Source organism: Convolutriloba macropyga, chromosome 6 (genome assembly GCF_964194025.1).
Source record: "Convolutriloba macropyga chromosome 6, txConMacr16.3, whole genome shotgun sequence".
Lineage (NCBI taxonomy): Eukaryota > Metazoa > Xenacoelomorpha > Acoela > Convolutidae > Convolutriloba > Convolutriloba macropyga.
In genome coordinates, this window is record NC_134473.1 from 62009035 (window position 1) to 62030461 (window position 21427).

Genomic DNA, 21427 nt, shown 5'->3' on the forward strand with positions numbered 1-21427 from the left:
GATTCCAATTTCCCATAAAGATATTGATCTTTTCAACAATCGCTCCCATTTGACACATAGTATACAATCGCCTCCCTCTCCTTCTGAGGTTTAGATAAAATACTCATGATGTGCACGGTTTAGATGAGCGATTATCACTCATTACGATTGCGGACCAGTGTTCAAGAATAAGCAACCATTTATTCTCTTTGATAGCGCACTAAATCTCTCACTTAAGTTCTATTGAAGAATTGCCTCCCCTTTTTCAATAGGATAGGCAATTGTTGAAAAGATCCCGCTATTGAGATTTCCGAAGGGTACCAACTTAATATTTCGGATGCACAACCAGAAACAATGTTTTTCATTTTTGCAAGAATTTTTGATCTTTCAAGCAAAAATGATTTCACCGTCGTTTCATGCTTCCGTATAATTTGTCCACATTTAAGCCTTTGGGCAAAACCGAATGTTGGCAATCAAGCGGCAGTTAGTCTTGTTTGAAGTATTGGAATCTAAAATTAATCTTTCATTTGAACGCAAAGTACCTTTAGTCAAATGAATGATTATAGACGTTCGATATTATGTAGTATATAGAAAGATACTATTTAGATCATGTAAACGCAACTTTTACAATTCATCCAAAATATCTGGTTGGAAATAAACTCAATTTTGGGACAGTTGGTAGACGAAATAGAGCTTGATTTGAAATACTCTTACTTTGACACGAATCTACATACTGTCCTACACTTTGTGAACTGGTTAGAACATAGAGCTCAGGCCGCTCTCAAATTAGGTTGACAAGAACTAACTTTGCACAGCTAACTAGTAGAAGGACAAAAGTTGGTTATACTGTTAAGATTTGAATTAGTGAACCAATGTTAAGTTGGCACCATGAGAGAGAGAGAGAGAAGATAGATAGATAGAGAGAGAAATCGGGTTATTTAAACAGTAGTAGCAATAATAGTAGTTGTAGTCTATAATTAATGAGACAGAGTTCAAATTCAATACAAAATTTGTCAATGTAAAAAAGCATCTCTTTAGCAAAGAACTGAAACAAACACACAATCGTATAGGTATATGAATGAATGGATTGAAAGAATGGACGGACAGCTGCTCAAAATTAAATATCTTCAGGTTATCGCATTGAATACAGGCTCTTTATATGCATTTGGATCAACCAAAAATTTATTACTGTAATTTGGGAGAGGGGGAGGGGAGACGAGGAGGGTGGGGGTGGGTTGACTCGTCTAGTTGTTGGCCATACTGACAGCACAGGTCGAGAGGGAGAAACGGCGAGACTTACTGAACAGGCTTTAAATGAATGAGTACAAATTTTACAGAGGCGGGCTAAAGGGGTTTCTTTCTATAAACGAAGCCATAATCGCTGCAGTTATTGTATAATTTTTGAATAGTTTTTAACTGCCCGAAAAAGGAATGCTACGTTCATGCTATTTACCATTTGTATGGTATTCAAAGTTCCAAAATTATTTTATTCACATCAAAATTAGGTCATCAAATGATGATCTAATAACTACTCTGAGACGGAAACAACACTTAGCGTACTAAATACTAGGCTAATTACCAAATTTAATACAAAATTTTCAAATTATAGCGCTTTTTACTTCTTGTCAAAAAATTAACACTACCTTCAGAGCTTTTCAACAATCTGTCACATATAGAGCTTTATAGTGACCAAGATTTTCGTTTTCAGGTAATCTTATTGAAAAACTCTTGTCTCATATGAAAGAACAAGATTGACGTGTTACTAACAATTAGCTACAAATGATTTAATAAACTCTAGTTATAATTACAGTTGCATAACTTATCGATTAAACGAATTGTTAATCGTTTTCCCCACTGCTGCTATATAAACACTGGCGAGAAAACAGTGGAGGCAAAAAAAAGTCTATAATCAGCTGCAGTGTGGCTAAGTTATGCAACTGTTGTAATCGCAACGAGAGTTGATTAAACATTAACACACGGTAGTTATCTCCTTCTCGAAGTTATTTAACAACTGGGCTTCTCCTCGGAGATAGACAACTTCTCGATGGGGATAAGGACCGTGTGGTAATATTAATTCTCTTTTCCTGAAGTGTGCTTATTTATGTCATCAGTTCCAGCCGGACTTGTCTTCTGATTTGTATTGTTGTTAATGCCTTCGGTGTCTATTCGTATTTATATATGCCAGTTGAGCGCAAGGCAACTAGGGATGGGGTGAGTTCCTGACTCGAGGGGAAAAGCGCTGTTGATTGTGGTGAGGTTGAGGAGTGTTGAGAAAGTGTTGCTGTTGTTGTTGACTCTCTCTGTCTCTTTCTGATTGCTGCATGTGTACACTGCTCCTCAACTCTCCCTGGGAGTAGCTCGACGACTGATTGGACGATACTCTTGACAGGTAGGGATGCTGATTGCCTGCTCCCTGTTGTTGTTGACTAAGTCTGCTAAAGTGACTGTTATCTTGCTGAGGAGCAGCTGCAGCACTGCTTTGCATGGCCCCAGCACTAATTGAATTTAGGGAAGAACTTGAAAGGTTCACGGACACTGAGGGACTGCAAATAGTTCGTAGTTGATTGTAGTACGTCAGAATGGCACGACAAACAAACGTGAACTGCTCCGATGTTTGAATCATATATGGCCGTTGGTCACGCAACACTCGTACTAGGTCCAGAGGCAAAACCGGCATGTTCAGCTCAATTAGCCGACAAGCCGTTTCCACTATTATGAAAACTCCAGTTCTGCCAATTCCGGCCGAGCAATGAACCAAGAGAGACGAGTTGCCCAAGAAACTAGCTCTGTACTTTCGCACCCTTCTCACAAATGACAGGAAGTCTTCCGAGTTTTCGGGACATTTCTTGTCGGGCCATTTGGTGTAATGTAACAAGTGAATTTCCCTCGGCATCTGGTCGGGGTAACGCGAATCCATGAGATAGATCTCACGTGTGGTTACGTAGTTCTCTTCAATCGGAGGGCTGTGACAGGATACCAACAGGTGTCCACACTTCAATACTGCATTTGTGTCATACGGCCAATAAGGGTGGCATTTGAGCATCGTCTGTTCCAGAACATTTGTCAACATCACCACAATCGCACAGTTCTGCTCCCAGATCATGCGCCAGAAATCAGTGATGGTCTCTTCGAGAGGTCCTTGTGCCGCAATGTAGTTCAGCTTGGAGTTGTCTGGCAGAATCATGACTAAATGGTTAGCATTGATGTAATCGCAGTCCGCACTGTCTCTGTCCACGTTAGACTTCAGAACGACACGTGACCTGTCGTAGGGCAAAATGTCCTGGTAGCGGTTTTTATCTCGGTTCTTGAGCAGCACAGAGTTATTTACAGTGAAATCCGTTCTCAGCTGAGGAGCATTTTGGAACTCCATATCCAGCTTGGATGCATCCTGGAGCTGTGACTCCAGATACTCCATCGACCTCCCCAGATCCAACGTCGGGTCGAAGTATGTATTGCACTGTTGGGGAAGTTGTAGGGGGTCTGGTTTATCGCCCACGTAATAGGGAGTGACGTCTTCATAGCCATCTTCCTCTTCATCGCCTGGTCCCCATGAGTCATTAGATGCCTCGCTAGGGGGCGAAAAGGCCTGGTGACCGGCGACATGTCCGTAGTACTCGTAGGGATAGCCGTACATTTCAATATCCTGCACGGTAATGTCTTCGAACTGGTCTAAGGTGCCGCTGTTTATATCAGTCCATGAGGAAGACATGAAGGGGTTGTTTGAGAGGCCTCTATGGGCTCCTCCACTCGAGGAAGATGGGCCTGGCATATTTGCACCCAGCGCACTACTGCTCACTGCTTGAGAAGAGGTGGCTGAGGCATCCTGAGGGGTTGACAAATTGGGAAAAGTGAGGTTGCTTGTGCGGATGTTGAGTTGTTGTTGCATATCTGAAGAAGCTGTAATTGAGTTCCGATTGGAGTTGGCTGATGAGGGTCCTAAATGAATGAACTGAATGTGAAATAATAGCAAAGATCTTTAAGTAATAACAAAAAGCAACCAACTAACGTTCGGTCAATTATCTCAAACAACTGACGGGTGTCTGTCTACATTTGGTGAGCTATGTCAAGCTAATTGGGGCTAATTACATGGAGCCAGAGAAACAAATATGTGCGGGCTGCCCCCTTTAAAAAAACAGCACTTGACTTTCTGAAATAGCATTCACATCATTTTTTTCAAAACTAAGAATCTACAAAAACTCTAAGAGCTGCACAGCCACTTAATGCCCGTAATGTAACTTATACGTTTTACTAAATGTCAAAAAGTTATATTGGTCAGACGATTGAACGAACGATCAAAAAAGGCCAACAGGAGCCAATAAATCACTACAAACAGCATTTGAGCCCAGTTAAAAAATATTCGACCGGTAAGTCAGCTATTAAGAGTGTCAAAGAATGTCAAATAGAACTCACGCCAACCTTTGACGCCTGGCGTGACAGCGGAAGGGTAAGGCCTATGCTTGGCACGCCGCAAACAATCAGTAACTTGCAAAAATTTCCGGCAATAGTCTCACAAAGGACGACCATTGGTCAAAAAAAATCTACTTTGTCCGCGTTTGAACCCCAACGTTCTCTGCCCGTAATTTTAACTTACGCAATCTTAAGCTAACGGCGTTTCTTTTTTCAACTTTACTTCGTTTCTTTAAATTAACTTTAAGAATTAAACATACCCCGCAGATTGCCGGAAAATAGCCGCCGTTGATTCCCATAACTCTATTGGGATTGAAAGAAAAGAAAATATCTCCTGTCTCTCAGTGAGAGGCTACAGGGTCTAGTATCAATACCAATAGGCATTAGAGATAGTAACTAAAACTTATGAGAACAAAGTTCAAGTACCGGGCATCTAAAAATGGGCTTTATGGGTTTATCCCGTTTCTATTTCCGACTTTGATTTTTTATACCGACTCTCTTCATTTTGAATTGCTTTGCTGAGCAGCAACAAAAACAGTGATGGAAAGGTAAAACTAATTTAAAAAAACCCAAATAAAAGCTTTTGAGAACCACACTTCACACCATAAATTATGTCTCTTCAAAGAGAACTGCGCTCGTTTGAAATTGATTGAAAAAACTATTGGCGCAACTTTGATCAGAAAATCAGCAGCAAACCACCACATATTACGTTAAGGGCTTAAAATTTGAATGAGAGAACTTCGATCACGTAAAATCAAGACTTTAAGAGTGAAAAAATTGCTGGAAAGGTCAAATCACTCAAGCGAGTGAAAAAAGATCGAACGACAGGCGGGTGGAAAAATAGTTGACCACAACGTGATTCGAACCATGGACCTCCAGATCGCTCCCCAGAGGCATGCCCACTCGGCTATCAGTCCGTTAGTAGCTATGCTGCAATGTTTTCATTTTAGCACCCAGCTTTACTTAAAAAAACTAAAAACCGCTTCGAAAAAACCGCGCGTGATCAAAATATTTTGCTAGCTTAGCGAAAAATTTTTCACACCTAGTTTGTCACTCTCTCAAATACGATATATGATCAAAAGATACCAGGCAGATTGCCGGAAAATAGCCGCCGTTGATTCCCATAACTCTATTGGGATTGAAAGAAAAGCAAATATCAACAAATAATGATTTTTGTATAGAAACATTTAAAGTGCGAATTATCTTGATGTTATTTCGTAATTGAACATACTCCTCTCTCTCAGTGAGAGGCTACAGGGCCTAGTATCAATACCAATAAGCATTATAGATAGTAACCAAAACTAATGAGAACAAAGTTCAAGTACCGGGCATCTAAATATGGGCTTTATGGGTTTATCCCGTTTCTATTTCTGACTTTGATTTTTTATACCGACTCTCTTCATTTTGAATTGCTTTGCTGAGCAGCTTTGGTTTAAAACGACTTTGAGCAAATTACAGAAGAGTGAAACAAGCCTAGAGAATTCAAAAACATTTCACGCAAAATGTCGAAAAAGCGGCAAAATGGGTAAAGCGAAAAAAAGTTCGACGAAGTAAAAAAACATAGCAGGACAAGTCCTGATGTACAATTCAAAGAATTTCCATTGACTATACAGAAAACTAGACCTAGAACGGACTATTGGGAAAACCATTTAAAAAAATCCGATCCAAAAATCGAAGAAAAGTGAAATTGCCGCATGTGAACAAAAAACCACTAGCGAGAAAGCGAACTTTTGTTCAAACACCATTTTGTCACTCTGCTTTAAGTTTAGAGCAAAACAATTTCACGCCGCAAAACCAATCGCTTTTTCGCTCCACTTCCTGTTTCGGCGTGACCAAAATCACTACTCCAATTTTACTTCAAAAATCATGAAAATGTGTGAACAGATCTTAAAAAAAAAGACAGCGCCCCAATACAATTCAAATTCTTTGAATTGTAAAAAAAACAGGAGCGCTATAATAGCCGGCTGAGAAGATGAGGGCGGCTATTAAAAACAAAGTGCAACGCACAGGCGTATTGGTTACACATATTTTGCAGAGAAAAGAAATAAAAAAGATAAATAAAAACCTCAGCTGTTGCTTCGAAATGACTTCACTTCGGGATCTCAAATGATGCTTTTAGAGCTTATTAGAGACCTTAATTTCGGTGACCTTTTGTTAGTAATCTTTAAGTAGTAATAGTAGAGCAATTTAAAACATAACTGACTAAAGTCAGAAGAATTTCTCTCGAACGACTAGCGGGAGCTCAAATCTATTGTACCCCCTTCGCTTCAGTCGGAGGAGGGGGTGGTAACTAAAATCACTACGGGGGCTTCAAATGACGTCATTAGAGGCTATTATAAACCCCCATCGGTCAAACAAAATTTTTGCGTATGAAACCTAGTCGGTAGATTGCCGGAAAAATACCGCCGTTGACCCCAGTGACCGCCTTTGGGATTAAAAATGTTGGAAAATGGAAACACTGACGACAGTCTAATATCTTTTCTAACTGTTAAAGTGTTCGAATTTCTGCAGTTTCATTAGATTAGACAAATATGGTGAATTCTCCTGTTAAATTAGAGAATATTTGGCTGCATACTAACGTCTGTTAGCAGTATACGCTAAGAAATTTCCATAACTTAACGCACGAAAAAAAGTTACAGACAGCCTAGTACTCTTTTAAGTGTCAATCAATTTTCAAATTTGGTCCGCAGTTTCATTAGATTCAATACTATTTGGCGAGTATCGCTTCTATATTGGAGGACAATAGGCTTAATACTAATACCGATTAGCAGCATATTCTATGGAACTTTGATAACTTAATGCATTAAGTCTTTAAACAATAACTCTTAGCGCGCGGGTTTTATTGGTTTATCCCATTTAGTTTCATTTCTTGATTTCGCCTTCTGACCTTGAACGTATTTGAGTAAAAATCCTGAATCAATTTTAAAATCCATTCAGTTGAAACAGAGTGAAGTAAGTCAGAATTCAAAAAAGGTGACTTATGTAAAACGAAAAAAAGGTCAAGCGAATTTAAAAAAGGAAAGCACCTAAATATTAGCCGTTGAGAGGCTGACGACGGCTAGTGAAAAGACCAACAAGTTTTCAATAATAACTTAAAACTTCGTTCGAGAGCAATTAATCAGACAAATGATGAAGTCAAACATGAAGATGTCAGTTAAAAAGTCAAATCGCTCTTGCATTCAAAATGTGCGTTCAAAAGTTGCACACATTTACAATAACTGCTCCATTTTTCGTTGAGAACAATTAATATTCTCGAGACCTCAAAAACGGATTTTTGTTAAGGCTTCAGCAAGATACTTCTAATGCGAGTTAAAAATTAATTATTCGTATACGTATTCCATACTGACGCTGTCACGCTATTAAATTGGAATATTTTGAGCAATAATTATGCGAGCTTTCACCCTCATTTTGCACAGCTAAGAATTTTTTTAATAATTTTTCAATAATTGGCCTGCCCCATCTACAGTTTGACCATGTACTTGTTGAGTCAATATCAGCTTTGGCAACAAGAGAACATAAGTTGAGCAGCCGATGAAACCATATACAAACCGACGCAAGGTAGTCCCCCGTTGGTCTAGTATAAATTTGCTGGACAAGTAACCTGTTGATGTTCTGTTGGACGCTGTCTCTGAGAAGGAAGAGCCAATGACACTGTTTGTAGCAGTCGATGTCTCTTGTGAGGAAGGTTGCTGTTGCAGATACCTACAAATGAAAAAACATCAAACGGAACCTTATGTGCCCATATGGACATGGATGCAGAACTGAGATACACGGAATGTCAATTCAAATGCAAACACATTCATCAGTGTAGAAAATTGTAAATTGACAAAAAGTTTAGAGAAAACAAATTTTACCATTAGATTTTTGACAGATATTTTGAAAACAGAAAAAATCTGGCTAAGGGGTCAAAGAGACAAAAAAAATTGGGAGCAAAAGGTATAGGAGAAGAGATATTATCGGCAATACTCAGTCATTTGTTTAGCTAATGATCTCAAGATATCACTTTAAGGTGACAGAGGTCGCATATTCCTTAAATCGTCTCCCATTCCCATTGCAATGCAATCTTAAATAGTTTTAACTAGCTTATTCGTTGTTCTGCAGCAGAGGTAAATCTATTGTGTGAATTAATCTGTCCCATCCGAAACTCAGAAATCTCTATTCTATTCAGTATAGTAAATAGACAATACTCAATAATAGTAATTCAGTCGTACACATATTTGTACTGATTACCTAAGAGTGCAGACGTTAAAAATCGCCCAAATCTTAATTGAAAACATAGCTGGCAGATTGCAAAAAATAGCCGCAATAGCTTCGTCGATCTCAAAAAAAGTAAAAAAAAAAACAGACCAAACAATTTGATTCTTTTCATTAAGGGCTGAGATGTTATATTTTGATTAAGAATCTGTCTAAGTTATTACCGCCTCTATTAGCTCCTCTCAAATAACCTTCAATTCGAGTGACACACTTTCGCTTGACCTTATCTTTTTGAATTAAAGTCAAAAAGTCAATTTCAAAGTGAGGAAGTCATTTTTGAGAGTGAGGTAAGTCAAGTGTGAAAAAAAATTAATCACGCGAATGGCGAATGAACAAAAATTCGCTCCACTTAGAAAGAAAAATGACATCACGCACGCTATTCAGTTGAAATTGCATAAACGAATGAACAAAAAGCAGATTCGAAGTGATTATGACGTCATATGGTCGTAACAAAAATCTATTCCGGAAGCGACCCGAAGCGTCAAAACTTAACAAAAAACCGTAATTGCAGCTGAAGCCATTAGTCTTCTATTAAACTATTAACTCATTACCTCCCCAGTTCTGATACCAAAATTGGTAAAATTTAAACCACTGTCACCAAGAGAAAGAAAATCCAGCAAAATTTTATATTGAAAACGTTTTGTAACGTTAAAAAGGCCCAATTAATTAGGATGATCAAAATACTGATAGGCTGAAAATATTGACAGGGCTATCAATCGCCCTCAAATAATTCATGATTCTAATCTCAGATCGAGAAAGCAAACGGCAGATAATAATCATAGAAAGTAAGTTTAATTTTTCAAAAAAGAATGCTCAAAATTAAGAATCAGAAAACCCCTACGATTAGATTTCGAATCACTACTAATAAGACAAACAGAACACATACATCTTCTTTCTTGTATATATGCGAGACAACATGATTTCATACTAGTTCAAAAAATAAATCAATCACTGACATAAGCAACAGAATATTGTTCAAAGGCAAAAAATCGTTCAAAAATACAAAGGAGGGAAAAAATTGCACTAAAAAGTAATCAAAGGAAATTCTCGACAAGGATGTCTAGCAAATTCTGAATACTGCCTCATAATGAACGAAGTCAATTGCAATCAAAGAAATGACAAAAATCCAAGAAAAAGCTGAAATCAATCAGTTTTTTCAACAACCGAAAAACTATGTAACCTATATACATGTAGGTGCGGGACAAAACTAGAATAATACAAAACAGAATGTGATGTATATGGACACGATGCAAGAAACACCGTAACAAAGCATAATTCTTGATTTTTGAAGGTTAAAAATCAAATTAAAAATTCAAGAAAAACAATTACATTTTATTGTTCAGCATTCGCATTCGAGACATCGAAAATAAAACGAGTCATCCAAGACAAAGATCCATCCCCCTGAGTAGAACAAAATATGAAAAAGCAGAACTAAAACATGCGAAACATTTTCCAAAAAAATGGTCAAGAAATTTTTAAGACTGAATGTATGAAAAAAAAAATTTGAACTGTTTTTCAAAAAGTTAACGCTAGAAAATGATTGGATTTTTATTGAAACAATATTAAAAATCCCCCATGTTGCATAAAAAGACTATTTCTAGTAATTAAAACCAAAAGACAAACAAAAACTGAGAAAAATTGCAAAAAATTACAAAAATTTGATTAGCATATAAACAATTTCATAAAACAAAATTACATCGAGGGAGAAAGAGGCGTTGAGTACATAAACTTTCAAAGGTGAACTGCCATATTAACTGATTTATGACAAAAAGACGACTGAAAGATCCAAAAAAGAAGAAATTAATAGTATAAAGCCGCAAACTATCTAGAAAATCAAGAAATATGTGCCAATTTTAAACTTGAAACACATTTTCAGGCTCTGCAAAACATTGTGGTATCAATTTCCGAGGTTTACATTTCAATATAGCATCGAATAAAAATTATTTCTACAAAAACACCAAAATTATAAACATAGCTGGCAGATTGCCAGAAAATAGCCGCAATAGCTTCGTAGATCTGCAGTCTCAAAAAAAACAGTAAAAAAGACAGACCAAAAAAATTCGACTTTTCATTGAAGGCTGATAAGTTCTATTTTGGTTTAAAATCTGTATAAGTTTTTGCTGCCTCTATTAGCTGCTCTCTAATAACCTTCATAAAGAGTGACACTCACCCATTTGACCTTATCTCTGAGTTAAAGTATATAAGAGTCAATTTCAAAGTGAGGAAGTCATTTTTGACAGTGAGGTAAGTCACGTGTGACCAAAAATTTAATCACGCGAATGAGCAAAAAAAGGCTCCACTACGAGCGAAAAATGACGTCACGCACGCACTTCAGATGAAATTGCATGAACGAATGAACAAAAACCAGATTTGAAGTGGTTGTGACGTCATATGGTCGTAACAAAAATCGCGACGACAAAAAAAACCAAGAGAAGGCCAATAATAGCCCCAGCTATCGCTGTTCGTCTATTAAAATAAAAAAACTGAGCCACTTCGACGAAAAAACGGCTAAAAAACGGTTATCTATATGTGCCATTCAGTCAAAAGTCAAAAACTACTTTTCACAGTCAAAAAGTCATTCACTAAACGCAGCGCATGATCAAAAACTTCTCTCGCTCAGAGAAAATTAGTTCACATGGCAATTTTTCGCACTTTCGGTTTTAGGTCAAAACGGCGTCTGAACGAATAGTACTTCCGGTAAAAAAACCTTAAGAAAACCAATACTCCTCTTCGAGTCGTATAAAACCGAGAAAAGGCCAAAATAGCCTCAGCTTTCGCTTCGCGGCTATTCAAAATTTAAAAAGAGCCCAATGCAGAAAGCTGCCTTTAATTACCCTAAACTGCTACTTAATTACCATGAAAAGTAGTTTTATAGGTAAATTGATCATGTTCGGTTGTGACAGCTTCATATCAAGTCCCATGAGTCGCTGAGGCATGGTCGTGGCCCGGGATTATTACTCGATAAATATTCATCCAATTACTTTAGAATTATGTTCCTAGTAAACGATGAAATTTCAATTCTCAAATACACTGATTTTACCGTCTTCTTTTATAAGCAATTTTAATTGGCTGTGAATTTATCGCTTAATATGTTCGGCTTTTTTAATCGGCTCTCTTACATGTCACCATTTTCAATATGCGTACTTGTCTGGCTCCGTACTAGTGTCGTTATAATTGAAATTAACCGTCAGTGTTCTCATCATTAGACTTAGTCGGCTAGTAACAGGCAAATAGAGTTAGGCACGTGTATAAGAGCCCTAATCCCGTCTGCCTTAAGTGAAACGGAGCTTGAGCACTGAGAATACTTTTTTGAGGGTCGTGATCTGCTGCCGTACCTTTGAGGTCTTCTGGGTTTGCGCGAGATGGTGGATGATCCGATTTTGAACTTGTTCTTGAGGATGGAGCTGGAGCTGCAGAGGAACTCAGTGTTTGTATGAGAGTAGCCACCTGACGAAGAGGTGCTGGGCTCAATTGACAATTGGCTCTGGAAGAACTGGTGGTGTGCCTGGCACGAGAGAAAACACGCTTTGCAGTTCTTGCCTAAACAAACAAAACTCCATAACATGGTGTGGGTCATTGTTTATCTAATTGCGAATTGTCCCGAGATTTTTTGTAAATGAGAGGTTATAAAAGAAGGTCGAAATTTAAATTTTTTGTGATAAGTTTGTTCAGTCCAAAAAATATATACACATTAATAACAGTTATGGAATTAACAGAGCAGTCAAAATCCAGCCAAAAGTTTAAAAAGAGACCATTTTTATGATGTCGAGAAACAAAATTAATAGGGCTACAGTTACCACTTTCAAATTACTTCAAAAAGAAAACTACTGAAAAAGCGAGCAAAATGGAGAATGTCAGTCAAAATTTCACAAAAATTAGAAACTTTATAATTCCTCCAAAAAGACAAAAAATAACTGGTTATACCAATCATATCTTTATTTGCAACAATATCCACCGACCGAAATATACTAACAAAAACAGTTGAATATATAGTTCCTCCCACATTAAAATGGGTCGGAACAAGAAAACTCTACAGTTGTGTGACTCAAAACCTACACCTCAATTTTTTTCCAATACCTTGCCTGGTTTTCGGAAACCTATAATTGAATCAACGGTTAAAAAGAAGCATATGAAAAAATGTATAAAAAAGTAGTTCAACAAACTTGTTGCTAAAAGTTTCAGTCCCTAGTGTCATGTATCAATTAAAAAGGGATTTAATAGTCAACTGACGTCGGACGAATGGATTTCAAAAGTGCTGGTGGGGATAATTTAGATTGCAAAGCTAGATTCACTGAATAATACAAAAATGATTCAACAAAAAAATGGGGTCTGAATCTATCAACATTGCTCATTTTACTCTTTAAACTATGAATTTATAACTCCTCAACGTTTAGTTTTTGGTAAAACTTACACCTAAGAGACTTAAACTGAACAGAAGAAAACTTAACAGACGTAACTCCGTTGGGATTCATTAGTTTAACTGATTTCTGAAGCGAAAAAATACCCAAGCACAAGATAGCTTATAACAGACCAACAGAGCCAAACAATCGTTACAAAAGTTTTTTTAGCTCAATTAAAAATGATACTTGAAGCATCAATGGTTATACGTGAATATTCAAAGCACCTCTGATAATGCTCGGATATGTTCTCAGTGGGCCTTTAATATTAAGCATGGACCCTTTCTCATCCTCGTCAATGCTATTCCTTTCAAGGCAAACAGTTTAAAAAACCATAGCTCGTAGATTGCCAGCAAAATAGCCGCAATAGCTTTGGTGATCTGCAGTCCCAAAAAGATAGACAAAAAAATTTATTAAATGATGAGACGTTACATTTTGATTTAAAATCTTTATAAATTACTGCTGCTTCTATTAGCTGCTCTCAAATAAACTTAAATTATAGTGACACACAACCATTTGACCATATCTCTTTGAATTGAAGTAAAAATAGTCACTTTCAGAGTAAGGAAGACATTTTTGAGTGAGGTAAGTCAGGAAGACATTTTTGAGTGAGGTGAGTCAGGTCCAAAAACTTATTCACACAAATGAAAAAAAATCGCACCACTGAGAGTGAAAAATGACGTGCCACACGCAATTCAGTTGAAATTGCATGAACGAATGAACAAAAATGGTCAGAACAAAACTCCTGACGACAAAATCAAAAACATAGCCGGATGAATTCGGGAAGCGACTCGAATCATCGGAACTTTACAAAAAACCGTAAATGCAACTGAAACCACTACATTATATCTTAAAAAATTAACTCACCTTACCAGAATTAATTATAAAAACTGTAAAATCTACCCCGCTGTCACCACAAGAGAGATTTGAGAATTGCCATCATTAAAGCAAGTTAAAAATTCCCCCTATCATTCAGTAAAAATACAAAACCGGTCATATTATAACCGGAGACATAAATTTGACGGAGGAAGCAATGAAATCTTGATACCGCATTATTTCATTAATAAACACATTTTGTAATGTTGAAAATGGCCAAAATTTTTAAGGATGCTCAAATACTGATAGGCTTAAAAAACAGACAGCTAAATACTGTTAAGAAATAATCCATGATGCTCGTCTTAAAAAGATAGAGCTCCGTAATCAACTGTTCGACCCAAAACACATCGTTACAGCATAAGGCAGATGAAATTCTTAGCAACTAAACTGCATTTTCGAAAAGAAAAAGAATACAAAAATTTAGGACTCAAAATTATTGTTCTGGAGTCACAGCAAGCAAGACAAAAAAACTATACTTATGACTTGGCATAGATATCAAGGAAATTGAGTCCAAACTATTGCAAAATTAAATTAATCAACAAAAACTGAAAAACAGAATATTAATGTTAAAAAAATTGTTTAAAACCCAAAACCGAGAACCCAGAAATATCAGAAAAAACAATGATCAGTCAACAGTTTCCTACAGAAACAAATTTTCAGCGCTAAATTTTATTTAAAAAAATTAATTGCGGACCAAAAATAGAAATATAAGAAGGCTCAAATCATTTTCAAAACCTTTCAACAGCTTTACAACATTTTCAACAGCTGATAAAAGCGGATCGAATAAAAAAAAACTATAGGTCTTAGGCGAAGGATCGAGCGGTACTTTCTAGAATGTGGAGAATATGGGAACATTATAAGAACATTTCCGGAAAACAGCCACCGTTGACCTGATTGACGCACATTGTGATTGAAAGAGATAGAAATTGATTATAATAGAAAAAAAATAGAGATAGAAATTGACAGAATTTCTCCAAGTGTTCTTATTTGTTGCACAAAATTGGCATACTCAGTTACATTCTAAAATTATACTTAATTAAGCTTCTAAACTGACCGCCATTAAGCATAATACCAATGCCAGCTCGAATCTTTTTAATGAACATTGATAACTTAATGCACTATGACTTAATGACCAGGCTTTATATGTTTTTGCCGTTTCTTTTGATTTTGCTTTTTTGACTTTGACGGTATTCACATTGCGTAATTCAATGCTTGAAAGAATTCGAAATCCATTCAGTTGAAACAGTTAGTGAGGTAAATCAGAAGTCAAAGAGTGAAAATCGTGACTTATGTCAAACGAAAAACGTGGTCAAAAGGTAAAGCGAATTAAAAAATAGGAGATCGCCTAAATAATAGCCGTTGAGAGGTTGAAGGCAGCTATTAAACATAAAAAAAATACATCTTGATTTTTTACAGCTAAAACCAAACTGAAAAAAAAACGAAGTAAAAATACAAAAAAAAATTGCTCTCAAACATTAAAATTTTTGAAAAGTCAAAATATTTTAAAAATTGAACATAACTTTAAATTACGGAATTTTGAAGACTCAACGTCAAAAAATTATTCAATTAATAAAAACACAAAATTATAATCTCTGAGTATGCCAAGAAAAAATCTTGGGCAGTAATTAAAACCAAAATACAAACAAAAACCTAAAATAAATTGGACAAAAACTGCCAAAATCGGATTATCATGAGTAAGATTTCATAAAACAAAAATACGACACGTTATAACAAGGCATTCAATGCCTTAATAACCAAAATGACGTTGCCTAATCCACTAATTTTTGAAAAAAGTCCGCTTGAAGGTATGAAAAGGATGAAATAAATGGAAAAAAAAAACAAAAATTAACTAAAAACTGAGAAGTGTGCCAATTTTGAAATTGAAACGCATTATTATACTCTCAAAATCAGAATATTAATGTTAAAAAAATTGTTTAAAACCCAAAACCGAGAACCCAGAAATATCAGAAAAAACAATGATCAGTCAACAGTTTCCTACAGAAACAAATTTTCAGCGCTAAATTTTATTTAAAAAAATTAATTGCGGACCAAAAATAGAAATATAAGAAGGCTCAAATCATTTTCAAAACCTTTCAACAGCTTTACAACATTTTCAACAGCTGATAAAAGCGGATCGAATAAAAAAAAACTATAGGTCTTAGGCGAAGGATCGAGCGGTACTTTCTAGAATGTGGAGAATATGGGAACATTATAAGAACATTTCCGGAAAACAGCCACCGTTGACCTGATTGACGCACATTGTGATTGAAAGAGATAGAAATTGATTATAATAGAAAAAAAATAGAGATAGAAATTGACAGAATTTCTCCAAGTGTTCTTATTTGTTGCACAAAATTGGCATACTCAGTTACATTCTAAAATTATACTTAATTAAGCTTCTAAACTGACCGCCATTAAGCATAATACCAATGCCAGCTCGAATCTTTTTAATGAACATTGATAACTTAATGCACTATGACTTAATGACCAGGCTTTATATGTTTTTGCCGTTTCTTTTGATTTTGCTTTTTTGACTTTGACGGTATTCACATTGCGTAATTCAATGCTTGAAAGAATTCGAAATCCATTCAGTTGAAACAGTTAGTGAGGTAAATCAGAAGTCAAAGAGTGAAAATCGTGACTTATGTCAAACGAAAAACGTGGTCAAAAGGTAAAGCGAATTAAAAAATAGGAGATCGCCTAAATAATAGCCGTTGAGAGGTTGAAGGCAGCTATTAAACATAAAAAAAATACATCTTGATTTTTTACAGCTAAAACCAAACTGAAAAAAAACGAAGTAAAAATACAAAAAAAAATTGCTCTCAAACATTAAAATTTTTGAAAAGTCAAAATATTTTAAAAATTGAACATAAATTTAAATTACGGAATTTTGAAGACTCAACGTCAAAAAATTATTCAATTAATAAAAACACAAAATTATAGTCTCTGAGTATGCCAAGAAAAAATCTTGGGCAGTAATTAAAACCAAAATACAAACAAAAACCTAAAATAAATTGGACAAAAACTGCCAAAATCGGATTATCATGAGTAAGATTTCATAAAACAAAAATACGACACGTTATAACAAGGCATTCAATGCCTTAATAACCAAAATGACGTTGCCTAATCCACTAATTTTTGAAAAAAGTCCGCTTGAAGGTATGAAAAGGATGAAATAAATGGAAAAAAAAAACAAAAATTAACTAAAAACTGAGAAGTGTGCCAATTTTGAAATTGAAACGCATTATTATACTCTCAAAAACACTGTGGTATCAATTTCAGGAATTTACCTATTAATAAAGCATCGAACAAAAACTCCACAAAAAAACAAGCAAAATTACGAGCAAAAAATGGCCAGTTGGATGAAAAACGCCTAAAAAAGGCTATGTATATGCTCCATTCTGTCAAAAAACACTTCAACGTCGCAAATTCATTCACTGAACGCAGCTCCTGAAAAGAACTTCAGTCGCTCATAAACAATTTGTTCACAGGGCAATTTTACTCACTTTCGCTTTTAGGTCAAAACGCCGTCTGCACGAATACCTCATGTTAAAAAAACCTCAAGAAAATCAATACTCCTCTTCAGGTCGTAAAAAAACCAAGAGAAGGCCAATAATATCCCCAGCTATCACTTTGCGGCTATTAACAATGAAATTTCAGGAAGAAACTCAAGAGTTTTCTAACTCAAAATCCTGCACATGCAATTAAAAGAAAAAGTCACTAAAGTTACAGAAATCATGAGTAAAAACGGCCTTCAATGAGTCCAATCTGTCTGAGGAAAAACACCAGAAGTAACAACAGGTTTACCCAATGCCAAATTACCCAATGCTCATTGATCTTTTCGCTAAACCGATTACAAATTAGCACTCACTAATACAAGGATGTTGTAACATCCTTAACTGGACAATATAATCCCATGTTCGGTTTTGATAGTTTCATATCAAGTCCCACGGGCCATTTCTATAGTTGGCTAAATAGTCCTTCTAAAAATGGGTTGGGTATAGCGGTATTGGGTACAATTGTATTGGGTAAATTGTCCTGATACGGTAACAGGAAGATGACCCAATACATACTTTCCAATAAATTAGTGAGACTAGCAAGTAAGTCAAATAGATAAAGATTAAGCAAGATGGATTGCATATGAAAAAAGCTTGCTCCTAATATTTTTGGCTGACAAATTATAAAATTATTCTTACTTGAACTGAAGGTAAAATTGACTTTGAAGTATTCATCAGGGCTAGTGTCAGCTTGAATGATCAAGATGAACTGCTTGCTTTCACATCTGATCTTATCAATGTGCTTCCATGCTAAGTCTTGCTCGTCTTTGATTCCGTTCTTGAACACGCAGATACCCTCACTCGACACGCCTATCTCCACCAAAGTGTCTGGTCGCTCGAACGTGTCCAGGACTGATGTGGGGTTGATGATTGATTTGGCACAGTGGATCTCGATTCCGTACCTCTCCACCCTCGAGACATTCTCCACCAGGGTTCTGATTGCCCGCTGAGTGTCTATACCTGTAACAAGTTTCCTTTCTAGTCGCCAAGTAATAGTTATGGGGTATTGTTTGAACAACACAAAATGTTTTGCAACTGTTTTCTGTACAAATTCAACCTCATCTTTAAGGCTTTAATAACCGGTACTAGGACTATAGATGGAAAGCGAAAATTGGTGCAAATGATTGGTGCAAAGTGAAATTATTCAAATTTGCATTGGCCAATCACATTTAAGTAATCATGCTACATATTTGGTTGACAATATGTTCGGTTGTGATAGATTCATATCGAGTCCCACAAGTCGCTAAGGCATGGCCAAATGCGTTAATGCTACTTGACAGCAAGTTTAATTTTCAATCTACTGTCTCTGTTTGACTGTTTTTGATCAATGTCCCGTTCACTGAAAAACCCTTCTCAGAGCATAAACAAGCATTAGTTGGTTTATCAACGATATTAAAATGTACATATTCTTTTCGGGTATGTGACGGGATTCCCATTTGTTCCATCAGTTTCCGGTAATTGAACAAAAATTATGGCTAATTTTTTTCATCGTACTGGCAGCACTCATTAACCAAACCTTTTAGACCTCTTATGTTTTCCGCATATGCTTTTTTGCACTCATAGTGCTTTTGTAAATGTAGTGCTTCAAAAGTATAATTTTTACACAATACTATCCCCCCTTTGACATCCCATGTTCTGTATTTGAACATATCAGATTTTCTCATGAACAGATAGATCAGTGACAATACCTTTCAGACGTTTGTGTTCCTCTGCTATCCTGTTGAGAAGGTCAGGCTTCCTTTCCTGCTCCGGGTAAATGATGATCTGATGAAGGTATTCAGCACCCTGCTCATAGTCACTGAAGTAATCCTTGTAATCTCCAATCTCAATTTGGGTCACTAATGCACCAATGACAGCGGCGTCATGACTTCTCGGCTTAAGGACACCCTGCTGCAGCATTGTTCTCAGTTGGAGAAAGTACATTTTAAGACTGCAGTTATCTAGGGTTTCAATTAGACCCGTGGACACGAAAAAGTGGACTCTGAACTCAAGAATCGGTTCTCCATTGCTGCCGCCAAGTTGCTTCTTAAGCTTGGAATTGAGATCGAGCCACTTAGTGGCCTCGTCTGTGTCTTTGTACTGCAACCCGAACAGCTCTCGTTTAATTCTCTGGGGGGCATGACGAGCTTCTAGATGATTGATCACTTTGTCATAGAGGGCAGATCCCGGACTCTGTGCATGGATTTCGAACATAGATGAAGAGCTGTCCAAAAAAATCACCATGCACTCTATGATGGCCGATTGGCCTCTCAAGTGGTACGTGGACATCGCAGGATTATAATGGGAGTATAAAAAATAGAAAGGAGATAAAAAATATGAGTCAGCTACGGGGGATAGAACATCGGACAATATTTACTTCACTCAAATATTACACATTTATCTGAAATAAAAATTCAAAGTTTCACTCATCATCTTTTAATCGTTCAACATATTTCATTCTCTGATCAAAACAAAGCATAAATCGTATTGGAATCTTTTCCGCTTGTGCCGCACGTTGGGCGAGGGGGTCAGACTCAAATAACCGCCCTTCAAACCATGAATTTACATCTCAGCGAATTGTATACTTAAGAGTCTTGTTAGCCGAAAGACTCTCAGAGCCCTTAGAGACCTCAGGGTACGATTTCATCGCTCACTAAAACTTCGAGGCAGAGCTCAGTTTGAAAGATTGAACTTAGACTTGAAGAAGTAAAGGTCTATTTTTGTGCCCTAAACAGTCCTAAATTAGGGCAAAAATAGAGTTCGTTAGAAATCTAACTTGTGGCACTTGAATCAATCCGCTATAAATAATCCGCTGCTTCGCTATTGGAACCGTTCGGTTTATTTCAACTCCATTATATTTTTAAGAACACTTTTCTTTCACTAATCTGCAAAATTGTACCCTTAACGTCAATTTCAAATGAAATATAACACTTCGTAAAATTTGGTTTTCCAACTACGTTAGAACAAAATTTTTAGTCCACCTCTGGCGACTAAGATTATGTTCCAAACTAAACTTAATGCCTTCTGAGCGTTAACTGTTTATCCAGGTGCTGAGGACAAGTCAAAAGGTTCAGACAAAAAATTGGTCAGCCGCAATCGCAGCATTATAAAAAGTCCACAGGACTAACATAATAGCTAAAAACTTTGTTTGAGAGCAATTAAACAAAATAGTACAATACATATTTTGGACGCTGATTTCAATGCACAATTGACCTGAAAATATGGTAGAAAAAATCAATTCCGTCACCAAACCCCCCCCCCCCCCCCTCGCCCAACTTAGTGGGCAAAAATTTTATGAAACCCCAGGCTCACCAGATATTTTTTACATAGTAACCTGCAACTCACCAACACAATTTGTCAGTAAGAGGCATAAAAACACTGCGGGCAGAATAGAATCGAAAAAGAAAGAAATGGTTAATGGCGAAAAACACATCAGTCAATGAGAGCAATTAGGATTACCCCCGCTTAGACCGTGAAGATAAACCCTTTTTTATGTATAACCGGATTTTTTCCGTTTGTGTCCCCCAGCTTACGGGGTCAATTTCTTGCACCCCCAGACGCAAGTGCCATTTTTTGCATAATGATTTCTCTGTAACTAGGGGCTGGACAACGTTCTGGGGGTACAAACGGAAAGGATCCAAAAAATTGACCAAAACGTTTAAACAACCGACTAACTTCGAGCCAATTCCTCTCAAACGACAGGTGCGCGTTTGGCTTCGTCAGGTTTCTACAGCTTAGCGAGGCTAGCTTTATCTTAATTGAAGGAGCGTGAAGTGAGCGTGAGGGATGCACTGGAGATTGATGGAGGGGAGGGGGCAACGGGGGGTCTTTGGCGGCACGGGTACCTTACGGCCTTAGCGATGTGCAGGAGAGGGTATTGGGGTGGTGGGGAGGGGGTGAAGTAGTGGTGGGGGTTCAAACATTAAGAACAGCTTTTCACACCATGACTTTCGCCCTTCCCAGCTGGACGAGAGGGGC

At 36.8% G+C, this 21427-nt stretch overlaps 1 protein-coding gene across 1 annotated transcript; it reads right to left on the reverse strand.

The window, feature by feature from the left end:
* Nucleotides 1-820: 820 nt before the first annotated feature.
* Nucleotides 821-19880, reverse strand: LOC142341828 (tyrosine-protein phosphatase non-receptor type 4-like). Its single transcript, XM_075393079.1, has 5 exons — nucleotides 19159-19880; nucleotides 18110-18430; nucleotides 11976-12180; nucleotides 7988-8088; nucleotides 821-3915 (listed from the first exon to the last, which is right to left on the reverse strand). Exons 1-5 carry the CDS (start codon nucleotides 19736-19738, stop codon nucleotides 2180-2182), a joined length of 2943 nt encoding a protein of 980 aa, XP_075249194.1. The 5' UTR covers nucleotides 19739-19880; the 3' UTR covers nucleotides 821-2179.
* Between the last annotated feature and the right edge of the window lie 1547 nt (nucleotides 19881-21427).